The sequence below is a fragment of the Tachysurus vachellii genome, chromosome 9 (genome assembly GCF_030014155.1).
Source record: "Tachysurus vachellii isolate PV-2020 chromosome 9, HZAU_Pvac_v1, whole genome shotgun sequence".
In the NCBI taxonomy this organism is placed as follows: domain Eukaryota; kingdom Metazoa; phylum Chordata; class Actinopteri; order Siluriformes; family Bagridae; genus Tachysurus; species Tachysurus vachellii.
This window is the reverse complement of record NC_083468.1, coordinates 27641664-27664343: the sequence shown is the minus strand read 5'-3', so window position 1 is coordinate 27664343 and position 22680 is coordinate 27641664. Positions and strand designations below refer to the sequence as shown.

At 37.2% G+C, this 22680-nt stretch overlaps 2 protein-coding genes across 13 annotated transcripts in view; one reads left to right on the top strand and one right to left on the bottom strand.

Annotated features, from left to right (window-relative positions):
- The window catches only part of LOC132851511 (uncharacterized), a 224438-nt gene that overhangs the window by 170432 nt on the left and 31326 nt on the right, over positions 1-22680 (bottom strand). For 6 of the 12 annotated variants that reach the window (XM_060878440.1, XM_060878451.1, XM_060878441.1 and 3 more), the window contains exon 5: positions 3074-3184. The exons of 3 other annotated variants lie outside the window; for them this stretch is intronic. In XM_060878440.1, the coding sequence (XP_060734423.1) occupies positions 3074-3184 (111 nt within the window). Of the gene's footprint in view, positions 1-3073; positions 3185-3726; positions 3838-5078; positions 5194-22680 lie in introns of those variants that run through there. 3 more of the 12 variants (XM_060878445.1, XM_060878446.1, XM_060878442.1) reach the window with 2 other exon arrangements.
- Positions 249-1304, top strand: LOC132851618 (putative nuclease HARBI1). The gene is made up of 2 exons (XM_060878587.1): positions 249-412; positions 1006-1304. The coding sequence occupies exons 1-2, from the start codon at positions 409-411 to the stop codon at positions 1302-1304; spliced, it is 303 nt and encodes a 100-aa protein (XP_060734570.1). The 5' UTR covers positions 249-408.

Sequence of the window (22680 nt, the reverse complement as noted above, 5' to 3'; positions counted from 1 at the left end):
TGTTTGGTTTTTTGGGTTGTTACCGACTCCTGGGGCCTGTTGCACAAAAGTAGAATTAAGACATCCAGGATAAATGACTGAGCTGAGCTCATTGAATCCAAAACAAGTGCATCCGGGCTTAATTGGTTGCACAAAGACCAAGCCAGGATGAGCAGACACGGATTCATCAAGCCAGGTGAAACCAATCCTGGATATGTGCACGCTCACGGCTCACTAAACAGACCTGCCCCCGATCACAGATTCACTGATTCACCATGACAACTAGAGCGGCGTACTTTTCCCCGTCGGAGGCACAAATCCTCATGGAGGCATACGAGGAGGTAAAAGACATAATTAAGAAGAAAGGCAACACCGCCATAGTGATAAAGCAAAGAGAAAAAGCGTGGCAAAGTATTGCAGACCGCCTGAATGCGTAAGTAGTGCACAATTACACACTCACCGCTCCGCTAAAAACATCACAATTACAATCCAAATAGTTAATTCACATCTCCAAAAACTCAGTTGTACTCTGATTATGAAACATTTGAATTTTTAATTGAAATGAACTGCAGATATGAGTGAAATTGTGTAAAGTAACTCCGTCACACTGTATAAGGCTTTGATAAATGATCAAAGCCTCACATTATTACTACGCTCACTAGTACGGTTTAATCTTAGCCGTTGTACTCTGCTTCTTATGTTGTCCACCGATTTTTCTGTGTGTTCTCCTGCTTTTATTAATGTAAAGCTGCTTTGAAACAATGAAACAATTGTGAAAAGTGCTATAGAAATAAAATAAAATTAAATTGAATAAATAGATGAGCTAATAATAATAATCACTTTAATTAATATAGCGCCTTTCAAAGGACCCAAGGTCGCTTGCTCACTGACTCCATTGAATGTTCTTGTGTGATAAAGTGTCTCTTTTCGTGTGGTATGTGTGTGTGTGTGTGTGTCAAGGCTATGGCTGTGTCAAGAATATCACTGTGTTTATGAGGTAGTAATGATGAGATTTTGTGTTGACAGGTGAACTCTCTGGTGTGTTGCTGGGAGACAGGGTGTATGGCTGCCAGCCTTTTCTCCTGACACCTTTCACAGACCCCCAGGAAGCACAGCAGGCCTACAACCATGCCCATGCCAGGACCAGGGCCAGAGTTGAAATGACCTTTGGCCTCCTGAAGGCACGCTTTCACTGCCTTCACAAATTAAGGGTCAGCCCTGTGAGGGCATGTGACATTACTGTGGCTTGTGCTGCCCTCCACAATGTGGCCTGCCTGAGGAAGGAGAGGGCCCCCAGACTGGGACAATCCGGCAATCTTCCCTGATGACGACAGTGGTTGGCTGCTGAGGGACCAATATGTGTTGAATGATTTTAGTTAGAATGTGTGCTTTCAATTTTGGTTAAATATGTCCTGCAGTGGCAGAGGAATTTGGGTTTTTTTGTGATATATATATATTGATTTGGCCTCTTATGATGTTTGTGCTGTATACTGTGTGTATACTGTATACTGAGGGCGGCTACTGCATCCATTCATTTGTCTGTTCAGTTGATGTGTATGGATTTGTCCTGCATTTATTTCAGTGTGCAGACATGCAGGGTGTGTTACATACAGACCTTTTTGAATGTGTATTTATCCTTTTGTATCCTGTGTGACTTCAGTTTCGAAAAGGAGCTGATGGTTTACCTGCTTTGTTTTATCCTTATTCAATAAAGGAACATAATGTTACACTTTGTGTTTTTATATTTATATGGAATGTGTGTTTTATACCACAGAGTATTAGGGCCACACTGAGGAAGAAGGAAAAAGTCATAAATTTATGAGGCTGGTTCTTTCTGTGGAAAAGATGCATATTCTTTTTACAGTCCTGATACTTATGACAATGTGATGCTGATGTGCAAAAGATTAATTATGTCCTTGTTTGTGAAACCATACTGAAGAACAATTCCATGAAATGCCCCACAGCTGTCATTTTAACAACTGTCCTCCTCTAAAACGACGGGTTACAATATTATTAAAGACTTCATTCTCAAAGTCTGTGAATTTTCTTTTTTTTTCCTCTGTGGCCCTAATATTCCATCATTTTATATATAGCCTTATAGTCTATGGGAAACTGTAAATTATCTAATGATAGCAACATCATCTAAAAATAATCATTTATCCAAAATGATTGAAATTAATGATCACAGATGTTTAAATAATGACAGTGGGTCTAGTTATATGTGATAACAATGTATAGTGGGCAGTGGAATAACTTTTGGTTTCCGTTTGTAGTGACTGCTGACTGACATAAGGGATGAGATTAAATAGATCCTAGAACTTAGCCTGGTCTGGAGCAGGCTAGTTCCACAGAATAAATCTCCATGGTAATTTATACCATAACATTGTACTGCCCCAATGCAGCTTTAGTGCAACCAGATCACGGATAAATTGATACACTAAGATATCCCGGCTTAATCCCTTATCCTAGTTTTGTGCAATGGGCCCTTGGTGAAAATTTCTTGTCAACAACACCTTTAAAAATATATTTACTGAGCAAAATGGTGACGTGTTCAGTACTTATGTTGCACGCTGTATAAGACCTGAAACTAGCCCAAAGCCTCTAGAAAATGAAAACATCTAGACACAGTGTCTGCATTTACATTCTGTTTAAATGTATTAGTATTCTGTATTTATTATTAATAGTTCATCATAATTTACAATGATAGATTGTCACATCCACACTGTTATTTATATTACTGCCACCAGGGGTCGCTGCTTCACCTCTTTACAGACCTTTTTTGATAGTCTTTATTACTAAACATTACTAATCTTGACTCTTGATGTTTTTCTCACACAGAATTTTTGATCAGTCCTTTCAGTCATTTGTGTTTTATTAACATGCCTTTCCTAACTAGTTAGATTTCCTGCTAGCATACATGTGAACATTACCTGGTATAACCTTCACATTTAATCATCACCGCTATGTGTTGCTGGCTCACTACTAGATTTGAAATTTAACAACTAAACAACACTTTATACTGAAGCTAAAAAGAACCTGAACTCTGGGAAACATTAGTAAAGTTATATCTGAGGCTGTGAGGAGAGAGAAATACCTTTCCATAGACGATGTTCCACCTTTAAAGTTGAGTGGGAGTGGAAGTGATTTATCACTCTTCAAAGACACACAGCTGGACACAGAGGAATCTGGCCTTTCCTTTGTTCCACTAAAGAGTAAAGAGAAACATTTTTGGTAGTTTTATCTACATGATGTAATGATTCACATTTTCATGCACATATACTACGGTGACTGAGAAGTGAAAAACAAAATTAATGCAAATACACAATGACAATTCAGTGCGTATGTGTGTGTATATATGTGTGTGTGTCTGTGTGTGTCTGTGTGTTTTGGGGGGTGCTGTTTAAAATGCTGTTTACAACAATGTCCTGGTTATGAAATTAGGGTCAGATAAAAAAATGTCAAAAATGACATTTCAGAACAGTGTTAATATAAACCTGTCAGTCTTATTGTTCCTCTGTCACTACTTCATTAAGTGTGCTACAGGCATCAATTTCTAAATTTGTTTATATTTAACAAATATATTTAAGTTTGTCTTTGTCCTTTTGCCTGTTAAAAGCCCAAGTGAATGAACAAATTACACATTTTAGCTTTTATTACATTTTAGCAATTTTAACAATTTTTCTGGAAAAGGGGTTTGTATTAGTTAGAGAAATATTTTATAAACTATAAAAACATTTGCATCCTTACCTCTTGTGTTGCTTCTCTTGTCGACTCATTTCAGAGGATTGGAGTTTCTCACACTCCCGTGACATTATAACAAACAGTCAGATGTTTTTATCGTATAAACATAACTTGATCCTGGTAAGAAAAGAACAGAAGAATGTGAAATTACGTTTCTGTTGCATGAATTAATATTTAACATTACTTACAAAATAAAGTAATGTTTTTAATATTCTGTAAATTATCACTGAAATACTGACCATTTTCTCTCCAACAGGCTCTGGTTAGTGGAATATGAGCTTAAATTATATGGGAGTTTAAATAAATTAAACGTATGTAAAGGGAAAAAATCAAACCTCACAGTAGCCTGGAATCTTTTATTATAATAAAATAAACTGCTGTGAATCAGTGACTGATAACTGAAACTGACTTTGTGATATTAAATCATAACAAAGCTTGTAAGAAAATAAGTAGAAATGCAGACTGTATAAAGAATAGCACAAAACCTCTACAGAGTGTTAAACAAACAATGATTTTTTATTACTGACAGCATTAAAAATGTGTAAAGGTAATATATCTGCAGGTCCACAAGTGGTTTAATGTTGCATGTGACATTTCAATATAAATGTCCTGTACTTTAACACGGCACTAAAGAAAAGAATAAATCTATTAAAAAACCTGGGCCATTTTATTCCTATTTTAAACAATACACGTTTATGTCTAATGCAACAGAAACACATGGTCATCTATTTCAGCTCTATGTTGAGGATGATGTTCTACATAAAGCTTTACGGTTTAAAAATGGTCAAATATAAATAGACGATATCATCCTGAATACATCCTGAATATTATCTACAAGTGTAGGAATCTGTCGTAGCTCTGACTTGTAAGATTAATGATTCAGGACAGAATCAAAATACATTAGTTATATTTTACACTACGATGGTTTTTATTCTCTCTGACATTTCATTCTAAAATGGCGACGTGTGTGTGTGTGTGTGTGTGTGTGTGTGTGTGTGTGTGTGTGTGTGTGTGTGTGTGTGTGTGTGTGTGTGTTACAAACAGGATGCACCGTTATTCTGCTTATTGGTGCTTATTGTATTTGTTGGAGAGAAAGAAGATGAGATATTAGAAATATGTCAGGAAATATTATAATGAATATGAATATTATTCCCTCTCTAACAAACTCCTGTAAACTTTACACATGTGTAAGAAACACCACATGACACACAGGTCTGTTCACTTCACTAAGGATAAGATGCTGCATTACACCGTTATATCTGATAAAGAGAACAATAAAGTGTGTAAGACACAAATGTTCTTCTTTTACTAAATAATCTTAACATTCACATATTACAGCTTTATAATCATGTACTCACTGTCATCTTTCAGGAAAATGTTCCGTTATTTTTCTCGTCACAAAAACGACCTGCTGACTTTCACTTTCACTTCGAACTGATATCAAAGGAGAAAAAGGTGGAGTTTAAAATAGAATCTCTCTCTCTCTCTCTCTCTCTCTCTCTCTCTCTCTCTCTCTCTCTCTCTCTCTCTCACACACACACACACACACACACACACACACACACACACACAAACACTCCCCCCCACCCCATTAGTGTGGAAAAAACTGTAAAAAGTGAATAGAAAAACAGATCACTGTTTAGAAATGGGAAGTATTTCACTATTTAAAATGTTTTTATTTTTAAACAAAAGATGTTTTCTACTGTAAAATCTCACTTCCTGTACAGTAAATTTACTGAAGGCGAGCTGAGTGAACACTGAGCACATTTTACAATTGACATTGTCTCAAAGCAGCTTTACAGAACATAAACATAGAACAAAACTCTAATATAAAAATAATATACAGATTAATAGAATACAAAATTCAAGATTATTATTAGATATATTTAAATGTGTATGTATTTATCCCCAATAAGCGAGTCTGAGGTGACTCGGGCAGCAGTGGCAAAAAATTCAAATGCAGGGAAAACTCCCTATAATGGAAGGAAGAAACCTTGAGAGGAACCAGACTCAAAGGCGAACCCATCCTCATTTGGGTGACACTGGAGGGTGTGATTATAAATATACAGTCTGATAAATGTTGTAGTGATGTTGTATTGTTCTATTAATATTACCTACTGAGCAAGCCGGAGGTGATGGCGGCAAGGAAAAACTACCTGAGGTGTTATGAGGAAGAAACCTTGAGAGGAACCAGGCTTAGAAGGGAACCGATCCTCATTTGGGTAACACTGGACAGAAAATTATGTAAATGTAAATAATGTCATTTCTACAACAGTTTATGAACTAAAGGGTCATTGCAAACTGAGTTCAGCACAGACCTGATTGCTGATAAAGACCAGACCATACAGAGGAGAGAGAGGAGAAAATTGTTAGGTATGATTGTAACCAGGTGATGGACAATGTTATGACATGTTATGAATATGACAGCAAAACTAAAAGGCTAGAGCCAGAAGGTGAGACAGACATAAGGGCTTCCTGTGATGTAAAGCGTCCCACCACTCCACAGTCTGCAAACCTGAGTGACTTGCGAGGGCGGTAAGGAGACAACATCGAGACATCCCAGTTCACCAACAACATATTTTAGCCTATCAAGTAGAATATCATGGTCAATGGTATCAAAAGCTGCACCAAGATCAAGCAATACCTGCAAAGAGACTCAACCCTAATCAGAGGACAGTAACGGGTCATTTACAACTTTAACCAGTGCTGTCTCTGTGCTATGATGAGGCCTAAATCCTGACTGAGTCATTTCATGAATATCATTCCTATGTAGGTATGAGCTTAACTGCTGAGCTACAACCTTTTCTAGGATCTTTGAGATAAAGGGGAGGTTTGTAAATGTAAGGGAAGAATTTGTTATCTTTAGAAAGGGTTGGATAGTTACTGGTAGTATCTGTTTAAAGAAACATGTGGGTAAGGGATCCAGTATGCAGGTTGATAATTGTGAAGAAGAAATCAGTGAAAATAAGTCTCTTAAAGGGGATTAAAACGGTCTAAATACAGATCAAAACAGAAATATTATCTATGGCATTATCTATCAATTTGTTTGGTATTTAATTAACTGTCTGAATTTTCTGCCTCATGTTATAATTTTTTCCATTGAAATAATTCATGAAGTCATTACTGCTACAAATAGATGGTGTTTTTTTCCAAGTTAATTTTGCTACAGTATAAAACTTTGTTATCTTCAGTAAGGCTGGAGAAATACACCGATCTAAGAGATTTTTTTTGTAGCTACGAAGGTTTTCCTTCCATGCTAATCAAAATACTGATAATTTACTGTAGTTTGACGGCATTATGTTCTAATTTCCTAGCTGATTGTTTTAAAGTTTGTGTGTTGTCATTGTACCCGGGTGCATGTTTTTTACTTTCCTTTTAAGCTACAATATCTAGGGTGTAGCAAAACACTGACTCTAAATAGTCCGTCACCTGATCATGTTCTGTGGGTCAGATGGCGATCCAAACATGGATGATAATTCTGGGAGACTGTTGGTAAATCTCTCTGCAGTAGTAGATGTAAATGTACGTTTAACACAGTGACATGGCAAATTGCAAATATTGTGTCCTTATGTTCCTTGGGATTCTGCAGCAGGACAATGATACAAAACACACCAGTGGCCTTGTCAAAGTACTGATCTGAATCCTATTGAGATGCTGTGGCATGACCTTAAAAAGGCGAATTATGCTCAACAACCATCCAATATGGCTGAATTTCAACAATTCTGTAATGATGAGTTCACCATGAGCCGAGAAGTTCAGATAAAGCGGTAGAAAAAGAATGAATGAATGAATGAATGAATGAATGAATGAATGAGTGGACCAAAATTCCTCCACAGCTCTGTAACAGACTCATTGCAAGTTATCGCAAACGCATGATCTCAGTTCTTGCTGCTAAGGGTGACCTTTTTCACACAGGTCTATTTAGGTTTGGATTTTGTTTTCCCTTAATAATAAAAACCTTCTTTTTAAAAACTGCATGTTGTGTTTACTTGTGTTATTTTTGATTAATGTTTAAATTTGAATGTTTAAAATAAAAAATCAGGAAGAGGGCAAACACTTTGTATTTATCCACAGTGAGAAAGTCTGAGGAAAAACTCCCTTAAATGGTAAATAAAGAAACCTTCTAACTTATCAAAATGAATATTAAAGTCTCCAAGAATTATTGCTTTGTCTAAAGAAACAACTAGGTTTGAGATGAAATCTGCAAATTCACAGAGGAATTCAGAATATTATTTTTATTAAAATCCTAGGGTTAGGAATCACAAAAGTATCAGTGAGAAGTTGAGAACACTCGTTTAAACAGTGCATACACTCGAACTTGACCGCACATCACATTTTTTACTTTATTGATACTGCTTTTAATCGTAATGCAAAGACCGGCCATCGGGACATAAGCTGTCATGTACAATAAAAGAGCCTGCGCAGTGACAGGAAATATAATTTAACACAAAAAGCCTGACTAGACCAGGGGTGGACTTGCGCTTAGGAGTTTTTATTTATTTTAATTTTGTTTTTTGAGCGGCGTGTGGACGAATTCTTTCTACGCACACACTATTTTTTTCTTGATAACAGACCGCTGCGAACTATAACACACCGTTGCCATGAAAAACAGAGCGTTGCCATGGACACACAGGATTCTAACCGTAGAGACTGAGCGCACTATATCCTTTAGCGGAAACAATACAATTGTTTTTAAATCAATAAACTCCTTTTTAAATCATCATTTTGAGTCAAATTATTGATTTATTTGGTCGGTAACAATATAATAAGCGCGATCCGCTTCACGGACCTGTAACTTGAGCAACAGCGAAGCCGCGAACTCATTCTGAATATTTTAAAGGCGTAACAGCTGATGAAAAAGCAGAGACAATTGTAGACGAAAATGAAGAGAGATTTTATCTTAGTTTTTATTTTATACAAAACATTTTCGTCTCGTCTTTTTTCGTCAACAATAATGCATGTTAATTTAGTCTTAGTCAGCGTTTTTGGACAGTGGTGCAGTCTTGTCATTGTCTCGTCTTAGTCATGAAAAAAAAGGTTGTTGATGAACATATTTCGTCTCGTCTCGTCTGACGAAATTAACACTAACCTGAATAAAGTAGTAAACATTTAGTCAAACCTTTGTCTCTGTTCACTGCACTGCATTATAAGGAGAAACATATTAACACGATTTAGTCAATTATTTTAACTAGCTTAAATACAGTAGCATTAACATTGTTGTCTAGCAGCTACAGGCTAACTTTATTGTACTTAATATGTTCAGACTGAGTATCTTATTACACACATTGTGTAGCTATTTAACTGTGTATTATTAACATTATACATTTTATCTACTTGTTCTATAGTTACAGCTATAAATAGAAGGGAAATATCCAAACTTCTCAATACATTTAAAATAAATTAAAACACTAGAAACGTTCAGTGGTTTTTACAATTCAGGTTAAAACATGAGAGATGATTTAGTAGAAAATAAACCTACATTCATTAACTTCTATATACTTTTTACCTGTTCAACTGCAGCAATAATGACTGATTCTGATTAATTTTATTACTTTATTTCTCAAAATTACATCAGAATAAAATCGCTACAATAACAGCATGAGATTATGATTTGGGGAACATGCTAACGATGCTAAAGGCTGAGGTGAAAATACAGCCTGCACGCGCTGTGGCGGGAAAACCTGGTGATGTCATCGCGCGTGCGTCCTATAGTGAAGGGTGTCTGAGGGAGGGGGAGGGGCTCAGTGCGGATTGGGACGAATCTGATAAAACAGACCATCATTTATAAAAGGTGTTCAAAGATGTTCACAATGTTCTACTACACTTATTAAATATATTACTCCATTAAAACACATAACATATTAATGTGTATATAATTTTTACCTTTCTGTTCTATTTTATTGACAATGTGTCTAAGTTACAGTGTTTTATTTTAAAATAAATAAACTAAATTAGAGTCAGTTATTCATTCTGAGTGTGTCTTATTCACTCACACATTCTCTCTCTGTCATTCATTTAGTTTGTTGTTGTCACGTGCGCGGGAATAAAACGGACCCAATCGCAGGACAGCTAAACGAAAACAGTATTTATTAACTAAAAGAACACTAAACAGGACGAAGACAACGGTAGAGTCCTGACAGTTGTGTTCTGATAAATGTTTGTAACTTTATTCACTTGTTCACTTGGTTTGTCACAGACACAAATTTTGAGAGTATTTTGTTTACTGACGTTCAATTATTTAATTTTTTAATGGCTGAAGTTTCATTTAATTCGGTTTTTTTTGTTGTTTTTTTTTTTGCCAAATATGTTCAAGAAGTTTATAAAAGTGTGATAAAGAAAAACATGTTTTGAAATGACACTTTTAAGCTACATTCTTTATGTTAAAATCTTAATGTTTTAAAATGACACTGATAAACTGTATTAAAATATGTTGCTTGTAGCAAGACTGCTAAGGGCTAATTCATCATATCAAAAGGTTTTAGAAAAGAAATATTTATTTATTAGCAGTCCATTACTCAACAAACAATAATGTGTATTTGTACAGTGTTTACAAAATCTATTAAATCTGTTTTTAAAATCTGTCATGTAAAAGGTCTTATTTTTAAATTGTTCAAATTAATTAATGTAAATGTGTGATGTGTAGGAAAGATTGTAAAAGGAGACAAAAAAATAATAATAGACAACATGAGAACATTTGCATGGAGGACAAATAGGAGGATCACTATACTATTTGGACTGAGGTAAAGTGTAGTAGGTTATTGATACCAAAGGGATATATTAATAAATGTACATATTAATAAATTAAATGAAGAGATAAACATCACAATTATGTTTAGAATATATTATTGTTTAGTACGATGAGATTTCACTATCAAACTTCAATTTTAAGGGTTTTCTATTCAAACAGCTAAATAACACATACATACAGACATCAACATAATTATTACATAATTAAATTCACTTAAAGTCACTTATTTCAAATGGTTTCACATACAGAAATGTTAACATGTAAAATGATGAGCTGTGTACAGTCAGCAACAGTGCCACCTACAGGATCAGGAATTATCATCAGAAACTAAGTCAAGTCAAGAAGCTTTTATTGTAATTTAAACCATATATATCTGATGCAGTGCACAGTGAAATGAAACCTTTGTCCATGACCATGGTGCTACATGAAACAACACAGAGCTAAGGACTTAAAGTCCTAGACACATAAACTGCATCGTGTACAACCTAGTGCAAACAGTGTGGGACAAAAGTCAATACAAAACACTACAGGACAAATACACAAAATATGAGTGTGTGAGAGGTGTGTTTGGGTCTCACAAAGGCATCAAAATAAAAGACATTTACATTTACATTATTTACCAGACGCCCTTGTCCAGAGCGACTTACATTTTTATCTCATTTTTTATACAACTTAGCAATTGAGGGTTAAGGGCCTTGCTCAGGGGCCCAGCAGTGGCAGCTTGGTGGACATAGGAATCGAATTCACAACCTTCGATTGGTAGCCCAACACCTTAACCACTTGTGAATACAACAGCAATTATTATTACATTATCTGTGATCATTCTGTCTGGATGGCCATGTCGAGCAAACTGAGCCTTGGTTGTGTGCAAATTTGTTCCAGGTCAAACAGTTACTCACAAAGTCTTTGATTTGCATCTTTGTGTTGCTTCTCTTGTCGACTCATTTCAGAGGATTGGAGTTTCTCACACTCCCGTGACATTATAACAAACAGTCAGATGTTTTTATCGTATAAACATAACTTGATCCTGGTAAGAAAAGAACAGAAGAATGTGAAAGTATGTAAAGGGAAAAAAAATCAAACCTCACAGTAGCATAGAATCTTTTGTTGGCACTGCAGAATCTGTGGTAATTACCTCAGGAGAGCCGAGGACTGAGCTGAGAGAGATAAGCTAAGCTAAGTTAAAGTAAGCTTAGAAAAGCCAAGGAATGAACTGAGAGAGCTAAGCTAAGCTTAGCTAAATTCAGCACTGCCGTGTTTGTGGTAATTACCTCAGGAGAGCCGAGGACGGAGCTGAGAGAGCTAAGCTAAAGTTAGCACTGCAGAGTCTGTGGTAATTACCTCAAGAGAGCCGAGGACTGAGCTGAGAGAGCTAAGCTAAGCTAAGCTAAAGTTAGCACTGTCGAGTCTGTGGTAATTACCTCAAGAGAGCCGAGGACTGAGCTGAGAGAGCTAAGCTAAAGTTAGCACTACCTTGTCTGTGTTAATTACCTCAGGAGAGCAGAGGACTGAGCTGAGAAAGCTAAGCTAAACTAAGCTAAAGTTAGCACTGCCGAGTCTGTGGTAATTACCTCAGGCCAGCCAGGGACTGAGCTGAGAGAGCTAAGCTAAAGTTAGCACTGCCGAGTCTGTGGTAATTACCTCAGGAGAGCCGAGGACTGAGCTGAGAGAGCTAAGCTAAGCTAAGCTAAAGTTAGCACTGTCGTGTCTGTGGTAATTACCTCAGGAGAGCCAAGGACGGAGCTGAGAGAGCTAAGGTAAAATTAGCGCTGCCGAGTCTGTGGTAATTACCTCAGGAGAGGCAAGGACTGAGCTGAGAGAGCTAAGCTAAAGCTAGCACTGCCGAGTCTGTGGTAATTACCTCAGGAGAGCCAAGGACTGAGCTGAGAGAACTAAGCTAAGCTAAGCTAAAATTTAGCACTGCCGTGTCTGTGGTAATTACCTCAGGAGAGCCGAGGACAGAGCTGAGAGAGTTAAGCTAAAGTTAGCACTGCAGAGTCTGTGTTAATTACCTCAGGAGAGCTGAGGACTGAGCTGAGAGAGCTAAGCTAAAGTTAGCACTGCCGAGGCAGTGGTAATTACCTCAGGAAAGCCAAGAACTGAAGTGAGAGAGCTAGGCTAAGCTAAGCTAAATTTAGCACTGCGTGTCTGTGGTAATTACCTCAGGAGAGCCGAGGACTAAGCTGAGAGAGCTAAGCTAAGCTAAAGTTAGCATTGCCGAGTCTGTGGTTATTACCTCAGGAGAGCCAAGGACTGAGCTGAGAGAGCTAAGCTAAGCTAAAATTAGCACTGCCTTGTCTGTGGTAATTACCTCAGGAGAGCCAAAGACGGAGCTGAGTGAGCTAAGCTAAAGCTAGCACTGCCGAGTCTGTGGCAATGACCTCAGGAAAGCCGAGGACTGAGCTGAGAGAGCTAAGCTAAGCTAAGCTAAGCCAAAGTTAGCACTGCTGAGTCTCTGGTAATTACCTCAGGAGAGTCAAGGATGGAACTTAGAGAGCTAAGTTAAGCTAAGCTAAAGTTAGCACTGCCGTGTCTGTGTTAATTACCTCAGGAGAGCCGAGGACAAAGAGGAGAGAGCTAAGCTAAGCTAAGCTAAAGTTAGCACTGCCGAGTCTGTGGTAATTACCTCAGGAGAAACCCGAGGAATGAGCTGAGAGATAATTTTCATTCTAATCTAATAATAGATTTCAATATGTCAAGTTCAGTCAGGTGACATTCACCCTTACGTAATCTTTGTCACCGAACATCTTCTGAGCTGGCAAGGAAAAAGAAAAAATAAGATTAGTGTCATAGTAATGTAAATAAATGTCTGAATAAATAAGCAGATTTAATACCACACACTTTTACTTCACCTGCTATTCTTGCAGTAATAATAAACAGGAAACATTTTGTCTACTCAGGGAATGTTAATCATTTTAAACTTACATGCACATGCATCATCGTGTGTTAGTAGACAGAAACATTTAAAACTCCACAATAAAGAAAAATAATACTTACCCTGATTGTGGTTGATATCAGTTCATCATCCTCGGGGAATCAATTCAAAGCCCCTTGAACAGTTAGTATATTGCCAACGGCACAGACATTTGTTAGTGGAACAAGACCAAAACACTGAGACAATCAGAAAGGCTTTTTGTTCAGACTTGAAGAGCATTTCATATCACAATTCAACAGAACTGTGCTCCAGTGCTGAGCCTAATGTGTTAAAACCTCACTTTTACTTTATGTACCTTATTTTAATATGTAATAGACTATTGAAACATTAAGCCTGTATTCTCATAAATACTGTCAATGTTTTATTAAAACTGATCATTTTGTATTAATTTATTGCTCTGTGCTGTAGGAGCTCGTGGACACTTGCTTTCTTCTTTCAGCTCTATTACTCTATACAGAGCTCTTGAAATATACAGTACGTGTGGTTATTTTAACCGTGTTTCAGAAAGAGCGGCTGGATTAACCGCAGTAGCTAAAGCATCTTTAGCGTCTTCCACAGATCTTAATCTTAATCCCTTATATTTATTTTAGAGAAAGTGTAACAAAGTGAGTAATTCGAGCTGCAGTAAGAAAAAGAATGAGAGAACAGTCATTATTGCTGCAGTTGAACAGGTAAGACAACATTAAAGTATAAAGTTAGTGAATGAAGGTTTTATTGTCAGTTTTTCTACAAAAATAAATTAGTAGATCATGTTTAATGATCATTTAAAAATGTTCTTTTAACAGTGAAATGATAGAATTTTATCATTTTCATTATAATAATCAGTACAAGTTATTTTATTGTATTAATAATCAGTAAGAATGACTGATACACAGAGTTAAATTACTGCATGTGTGTAATAAGGTACTGGATGTGAATATGAGCTTATTAACTACAGTAAAGTATAAAGTTAGTCGGTTCCAGAGCAGATAATGAACCGGAGACCTGAACAGAGCAGCAGAAGGACAACACCAAAATAACTGACCAAATTATTGTGTTAATATATTTCACCTTTAATAATGCAGTGAAATGAGCAGAGACTGAATGTTTACTACTTTATTCAGGTACATTACACTTCTCATTCATCAAATTCAGTTCAATTCAAAACCACATCAGTTCAGTTTAGTCCTTCATCTGCTTACAAAAATGGATCTACACACTGAACACATTTAAATCTTTTCATACACATGTACACAAACTCAGAGCTCTCAATAGGATACAGAATGTGTGGTATTGAAGCTCTTGGTCCAGCAGTACATACTCACAGGAAGTACAGGAAGTTGAACCCTGAATTCTCTGGAGGACTTCCTGTACATCAGAAATATCTCTCACAATTGGAAAAAATACATCATTTGGCTGGGACCAAATATATTAAATAAACTTATAATTGATGCTGATTTGAGTCACTAGAATATTTAACTTCTGGCAGTAAAAAAAGTCTAATCCAGTTGTACATCTGTTTAAAATAAACAAACTGCATTAGATGTTATCAGACACTTGTAGAGAAGGCAGGCAGCATGTTGGTGAAGCATGTTGGAGTACGAGTGAGACTGTAAGTGTGAGACTAAACCTTATTCCCTCATGGAACAGTAACTTATCACCTGTAATACTAATAAATAGGACAGGACAGAGGTCAAGAAAACTTACATGATACATAAACTGCACTTTATTTAAGCTTTCATTTATTAAGTAAATATTACCAGAGTTATTTAGTTAGTAACTAAAAGGGTCTAAAAACCTCCATTTTGATAACGTACAGTTACGTTAAAACCTTTTTATTTGTTTTTTTATGATCTTTAAAATGTTTTGTAGGATTGTTCTTGATATTTTAAACAGTAGATTTAAAAAAGTAATGTTTTAACACTCTCATCATTCAGACTGCAGCACAGTAGGACAAAACATTTTACAGCACAAAGACATTTTAAGAAAGAAATTCTGGTCCAGAAATCACTGCTCTTTTTGTGTTCACTTTCTATTAGAACCAGTTTGTTCCTTTCCATCAGCTTGGTGTCTGTCAGTAGTGTCTATGGCTGTGAAGTGTAATAGATCATTATTTTATTTCATAAATATATCAGTATTTTAGTTTAAGTTAGACGTTTAGTTTATGTTTAGTTGATGTTTGTGAGTTGTGCTGTTTAATTGTTTTTCTGCAGTATGGTATAATCCATGTACCCTGTACACTTGTACTACATAATGAACTCCTGACTGAATCCCTTATCTGTACAGCTGAAGTTCCTCCTTTAATTTTGGTCTTATTTATATTTGGGGATTACAGTGTAGTTTTGTATTAGTAGGATTCGAGTGTCACGGTCTGCTGAGGCGTCTTCTGTCCTTCATTGTTGAGTTAGTTTGAATTGTCGTCATTATCTAGTATCTTTTTGTGTTTTGGATGTTTGAGTGCTTTTTGTGTCCCTTTTCTTGTAGTTTTGGTGAATTACTTGTGTTTGTGTCGTGTACTTCTGTACTGTTCTCTGGTGTTATATGAACTGCCTGAAGTCTCTGGGGTTCAGATGTCAGTGTCTTTACTACAGCTGTCCTGGTCCACACTGCTTCCTCCCCAGTGTGTGTCTTTTATTTCTTCATCTCTTTGTTCCGTCTTTACTGTAGAGGAGTCAGGTTCCGAAGTCGGCTGTTCATCAGACTTATCACTAGTAAACCAACTGAATGGGTTTTTTAACTATGACTCCCCGTCATACCTGTAATAATAATAATACAGATGTCAGTGGGTTTATCATTTAGTCACTATCTTTATCATTTAACACATTTGTGGGAAGCTGTTGTGATTTTAATTCTGTGTAAAGGATGTAAATATTAAGTAAATGTAAATAATCAAAAGCTCCAACACTGTAATCTGTATTATTGCTCTTTCACTGGAGCTCTATCTGTTTTCTCTTTAATTATCAGAACAATAAAATATTTTAAATAGACCACATTTACTGTAACGACATAAACACTCCACTTAATATGGTAGAAAAGTAGAATAAATAGGAATAAACAAATAGATCCTTTTCCTTTCAGTGAGTGAGTTAGGAGCATGTTGGACTAGAGGAACCTGTCCTACTGAAATGACAATAAAACTACAGGTATTTCTGAGAAGAACAGTAACAGATCAGTTCAACGTCGATCAGATCAGAGCTACAGAGTTAGATATTAGCATAAAGTGATGAATTATAGTTTTCTTTAGTTCTGATACTGAATACTAAAGTTTATCTCTGTGCTTCTGTCAGTAAGATTTTTATTGTTCCATGCTGCTGATTTGTCCAGATCCATTACTCTGACATGACACTCTTACACTTACATTATAATCTACAGAAAATACACATTCAGTACTGTGTGTGATAACTTTACTTACATTAACTGTCCTCCTGAACTCTTCAGTATCTCAGAGAGCTTCTTTACTGTTGAATCTGTTAGTTTATTCTCTCTCAGATCGAGCACTTTCAGATAAGAGGAGTTTGACCTCAGAGCTCCAGTCAGAGCAGCAACATCTCCATCTGTTATGCTGCACTTATATAACCTGCTCACAGGGAGATAATGATGTAGGTGTGAACATTAAGAACCAGGTTCATGAACTCATAGTTAATGTAACACAAACACAGACGTTAAATTAAAATAGAGATTATGTTTTGTTAGTGTGTATCAGGAAAGATCTGATTCACAGAGAACATAAAGATTGTGATTACAGTTCAGTGTGTTTCATCACTGAGTTACTCACAGCAGTTTCTCCAGTTTACACTCGTGTATCTTCAGTAGATCACAGAGCTTCTTCACTCCTGAGTCTCCCAGTTCACACACACTCAGATCCAGCTCTCTGATGTGTGATGGATTTGTACAGAGAGCTGAAGCCACATCAGCACAGGATGATTTACCTTTTACACTGTTCTGTAGTCTGCAGAGAGAGAAATGGGATTTAGTCCATTATTATAGAAAACAAATATGAGTTAAAATGTTGATACATTTTTAAAATTCTGATTTTCTTTAATTTAGGTGTTATCTCATGTACACAAGGAAGTGTTGTTCATCACACACACACACACACACACACACACACACACACTCAATCACACACTCTCACACACACACACACACACTCAAACACACTGAAACACTCTCTCTCTCTCACACACACACACACACACACTCACACTCACACACACACTCACATGCTCTCACACGCTCTCTCTCTCTCACACACACACACAAACTCAAACACACTCTCTCACACACACACACACAAACACACTCTCTCTCACACACACACTCAAACACACTCAAACACACTCTCTCACACACACACACACTCACATGCTCTCACACTCTCTCTCTCTCACACACACACACACACACTCAAACACACTCTCTCTCTCACACACACACACACACTCAAACACACACACACACACTCACATGCTCTCTCACACGCTCTCACACACACACACAAACCCATTCTCTCACACACACACACACACACACACTCACATGCTCTCTCACACACAGACACACACAAACCAACTCTCTCTCACACACACCCACACACTCAAACACACTCTCTCACACACACAAACACACACACACAATATAATTAAGATGCATTTTGAGAACTTATTTGTACATTATAACAAACACAACAGAGCTGCTGTAAGTGTAAAGAATGTAATGATAAAGTAAATGATGTAACTGAACATAATAACCTCATTTAAAGCTTTTAAATATAACAATTATTGTTTTTAAAGAACATTTTCCTTCCTAAAGTTAATTTCACCGTCTGTTAAGTAATGACGAAGCAGGAACTCAATGCATTTGCGACGCATATGAAGAATCCGTGAGGCAAACAGATGTTAATATTTTCTTTTTTATTGCACAGACAGATATTTCTTCTTTCAAAAGTTGTGTATGAGTATGAGTATATGTATATGGTCAACAAAGAATACATCGTCCTGACTCACCCCCTCTCTCTACCACACTAAGTGAACAGGTGACTAATATTCCTATTCCCAGGTAATCCCGTGACCCTCCACCATGATCACGTGACATTAATTCAACTCTTTCATGTCCCTTTCATTCCAGCCCCTAATTATTCTCAAGTAATAATTACATCTCCATAAATTAGACATGAAATCAATCAACAATAATGCATTTACATCATATAATGTCCATTTCTTCTTTCAAAAGAGGAAAAATCCTGAAAAGGTCAGGCAGAAAAAATTGTTCATATTTTGAAAGAAAGTCATCAAAAGTCCAAAAATTTCAAGCAACCAAATTATCCATCTTCTGCTTCTTGTAAAAGACAGACCTTAGTTATTGGCCTTTCCAGACAGTTGGTTTTAGTTTTAACTTGCACATGACGCACAAATCCTCTTCTATCTGGAAATGTTTGAATTATGCGTCCAATAAGCCAGGAGTTTCGAGGTGCTGTATTATCCACTATAAGCACTATGTCTCCTGGTTTAAAGTTGCGTTTAACTCTTGACCATTTCTGACGTTCTTGAAGCTGCGGTAAGTACTCCAGAACCCATCTCTTCCAGAACAAGTCTGACATGTACTGGACCTGTCTCCAACGTTTACGAGCATAAACATCTTCCCTTTTGAATTCACCTGGTGGTAACGATGGTAAAGTTCTTAAAATCAACAGGTGGTTTGGTGTTAATGCTTCCAGGTCATTTGGATCAGTGGATGCTTTGGTGATTGGACGGCCACTGATAATAGATTCAACTTCGCAAAGAACCGTTTGCAAACTCTCTTCGTCCAAATTCTGCAGCTTAAAAATGGAATTCAAAACTTTCCGTACAAATCGAATGAACCTTTCCCAGGTCCCTCCGTAATGTGATCCAGTAGGGGGGTTAAATGACCATTTAATACCTTTCTGAAGGAGGACATCATTAATTTGACACTGATTCCATTCCTGTATGGCAACTTTTAATTCCCGCTCTGCTCCAACAAAGTTCCTTCCATTATCAGATCGGAGTTCTTTGACTTGACCACGTCTTGCAATGAAACGTCGAAGTGCGTTTATAAATGAATCTGTGTCCAAGGAGGCTGCCACTTCAATATGTATAGCCCGTATGGCTAAACAGGTCAAAATTACTCCATACCTTTTCACCACACTTCTTCTACTTTTTACCTCAAAAGGTCCAAAATAATCCACCCCAACACGGGTAAATGGTGGCTCATTTGGAGTGACTCTGTCTGATGGTAGGTCAGCCATCTGTTGGCATCCTGGAAGTGAATTTAGTCTTCGACATATGACACATTTGGATAGTACACTTCTTATTGCTGTACTTGCACCTGTAATCCAATATTTTTGTCGTAATTTAGACAACATATGATTACGACCACAATGTCCTACTTCTTCATGTATGTGTCTCAGGAGAATATCAGAAATGTGAAAATTCTTTGCTAGAATGACTGGATGCTTGGATTCTTCAGGCATTGATGCCCTACTTAATCTGCCACCAACCCTCAGAACATCATTAAGCATAAGACAAAGTCCATAAATGTGGCTACCTTTCTTTACAATTTCCCCTCTTTTTAGACAAGCAAGCTCATCAGGAAACATCTTTTCTTGTGAGAGTCTAATAATCTCAACTCAGCTGTCTCTAGTTCTTCTGGAGAGAGATGAGAATTTTCGAGTTGACCTTTGAAAATCTCCATTTCTTTTTCCAGAGAATTTCCTTGTTGTCCAACAGAATGAGCTGAAGCAAGTCTCAGTTGTTTCCTCTTCTGACTAAGAGATAAGAGCAGTTTCTTAAATCTTAAAATCCAAGCCATTGCCTTTTTCAAACGGAACCAAGAAGAGAAGTGATTAATGAAGCGTGCAAGCTTGTCATCCTCTTCATGAAGCTGCACGGAGTTAATCTCAATACCTTTCTTGACCTCAGGGTCATCCACTTCAAGCTTTTCAAGGTCATTCAGATTAGCAGGCCATTCACTTTCAGAATGAAGAAGAAAGGCTGGACCTGATGTCCATGTCCTGTTTTTGAGAAAGACTTTGGCAGTCGATCCTCTAGAAGCAACATCAGCTGGATTGCTTGCTGTATCTACGTATCTCCACTGTGAAGCTTGTGAAGCCTTGAGAATTTCTGTCTCTGGCTACAAAGATTTTGAATCGTGAAGTCTCGTTTTTGATGTATTTGAGAACAGAAGCACTGGCTGTCCAAAAAACAGAATCCTGAAGCTGCAGATGTAATTCCTTCTTCCATATAACATCCATACGGCTTGCCATTGTAGCAGCAATGAGCTCCATACGTGGGATGGTAACAGACTTCATTGGGGCTACTCTTGACTTTCCCATGATGAAAGCACAATGTACTAGTGAATGCATATTGCGTGTTAGCAAATATGTCACAGTTCCATAGCCATCCTTGCTTGCATCTGAAAAATGATGCCATCTGTGCAAAGGTGATGTCACCAAAGTTTGGAGGTTTTAAACCTCTCGTAAGCTCAAAACTTTCCAGAAGATGAAGTTCTTGAAGCCAGCTTTTCCATTTCTGAACCACTAATTCAGGCAATACATCGTCCCATCCTATGTTTCCTTTGCAGAGGTCTTGCAATATTTTCTTAGCAGACAATAGTACAGGGCTCACAATTCCCAAAGCATCATAGACAGAGCTAATCATGGACAGTATTCCTCTTCGAGTCATAGGTCTGTCTTTGATTACAATCTTGAACTTGAATGTGTCAGACTGAATGCACCACTGCATACCCAACACTCTCTCAACTAATGGAGATTCCTGATCAATATTCAAGTCTTTTGCTGTCTTTGCTCTTTGATCCTCAGGTATTACCGTCATGACTTCACGTCTGTTGCTCATCCACTTTGTTAGCCTGAATCCACCTTTGGCACATATGGATACAAGTTCCTGGTACAATGTCATCGCTTGTTCAACAGTTGCAACTGAAACAAGGCAATCATCAACATAAAAAGAATGTAGAATTGTATCCACTGTTTCCTTATTGAACTCTTCCTTATGATCTTCTGCACATTTCCTTAAAGCAAAATTAGCACAGCTAGGAGATGATGTTGCTCCAAATAGGTGCACTAACATCCTAAAATCAGTAGGGTCTTGGCTTAAATCCCCATCAGGCCACCAAAGAAACCTTAACAAGTCAGCATCCTGGGGTGGTACCCTTACTTGAGGGAACATTGACTCGATATCTGCCATAATCACCACAGGTTCTTTTCTAAATCTCGTCACAACTCCAATGAGTGAGCTGGTGAGATCTGGTCCTTGCAAGAGCTGAGCATTAAGTGATGTTCCTTGAAAACTCGCTCCACAATCAAACACCACACGGATTTTCTTCTTTGTAGGATGGTAGACACCATGATGCGGGATATACCAAATTTGTCCATCACTACGCATCAAATCCTTTGCAGGTACTTGCTCTGCATAACCTTTGGAAACCATATCCTTCAGAAAATCTTTATAGTCAGTAAGAAAGACAGAATCCTTTTGAAGTCTCTTCTTTAGATGTAAAGCACGCTGTTCTACGATTCTCCGATTATTTGGCATATGAATTCTCTTTCTCAGAGGTAAGCCAATCTCATAATGCCCATCAACAAGCTTTGCAGAATTTGTTACCATTTCCATAAATTTCTGACCTTCTCTTGAATAGCTAGTTTGTTCATCTTGGCTACATTCAGGGAAGTCCATTTTAAACTGCTGTTGCCACATGTCTTCCAGATTCAGAACTGAAATTCTATTGACTGTGACCTCTGTTTGAGCACAATCATTTACATCATTAGTATCTCCAGATAGTGGTCCATTAACAGTCCATCCTAACATTGTCCTGATTGCATAGGGTCCATCATTCACACTGCGGATGACTTCCAATGGTTCTAAAGCTTTAGGAACATTGGTTCCAATCAACAGCTCAATCCCTGCCCCAATCTCAGGTAAATGAACACTCTTTAAATGGGGCCATCTTTGCAGGTCACTTTCTTTAGGTATATTCCTCTTGTGAACAGGCATACTTTCTTGTGTGTAGACTTTTTTATTGCACAGACAGATATTTCTTCTTTCAAAAGTTGTGTATGAGTATGAGTATATGTATATGGTCAACAAAGAATACATCGTCCTGACTCACCCCCTCTCTCTACCACACTAAGTGAACAGGTGACTAATATTCCTATTCCCAGGTAATCCCGTGACCCTCCACCATGATCACGTGACATTAATTCAACTCTTTCATGTCCCTTTCACTGTTTATTATATCTGTTATAAATGCTAATTGAGGGTTA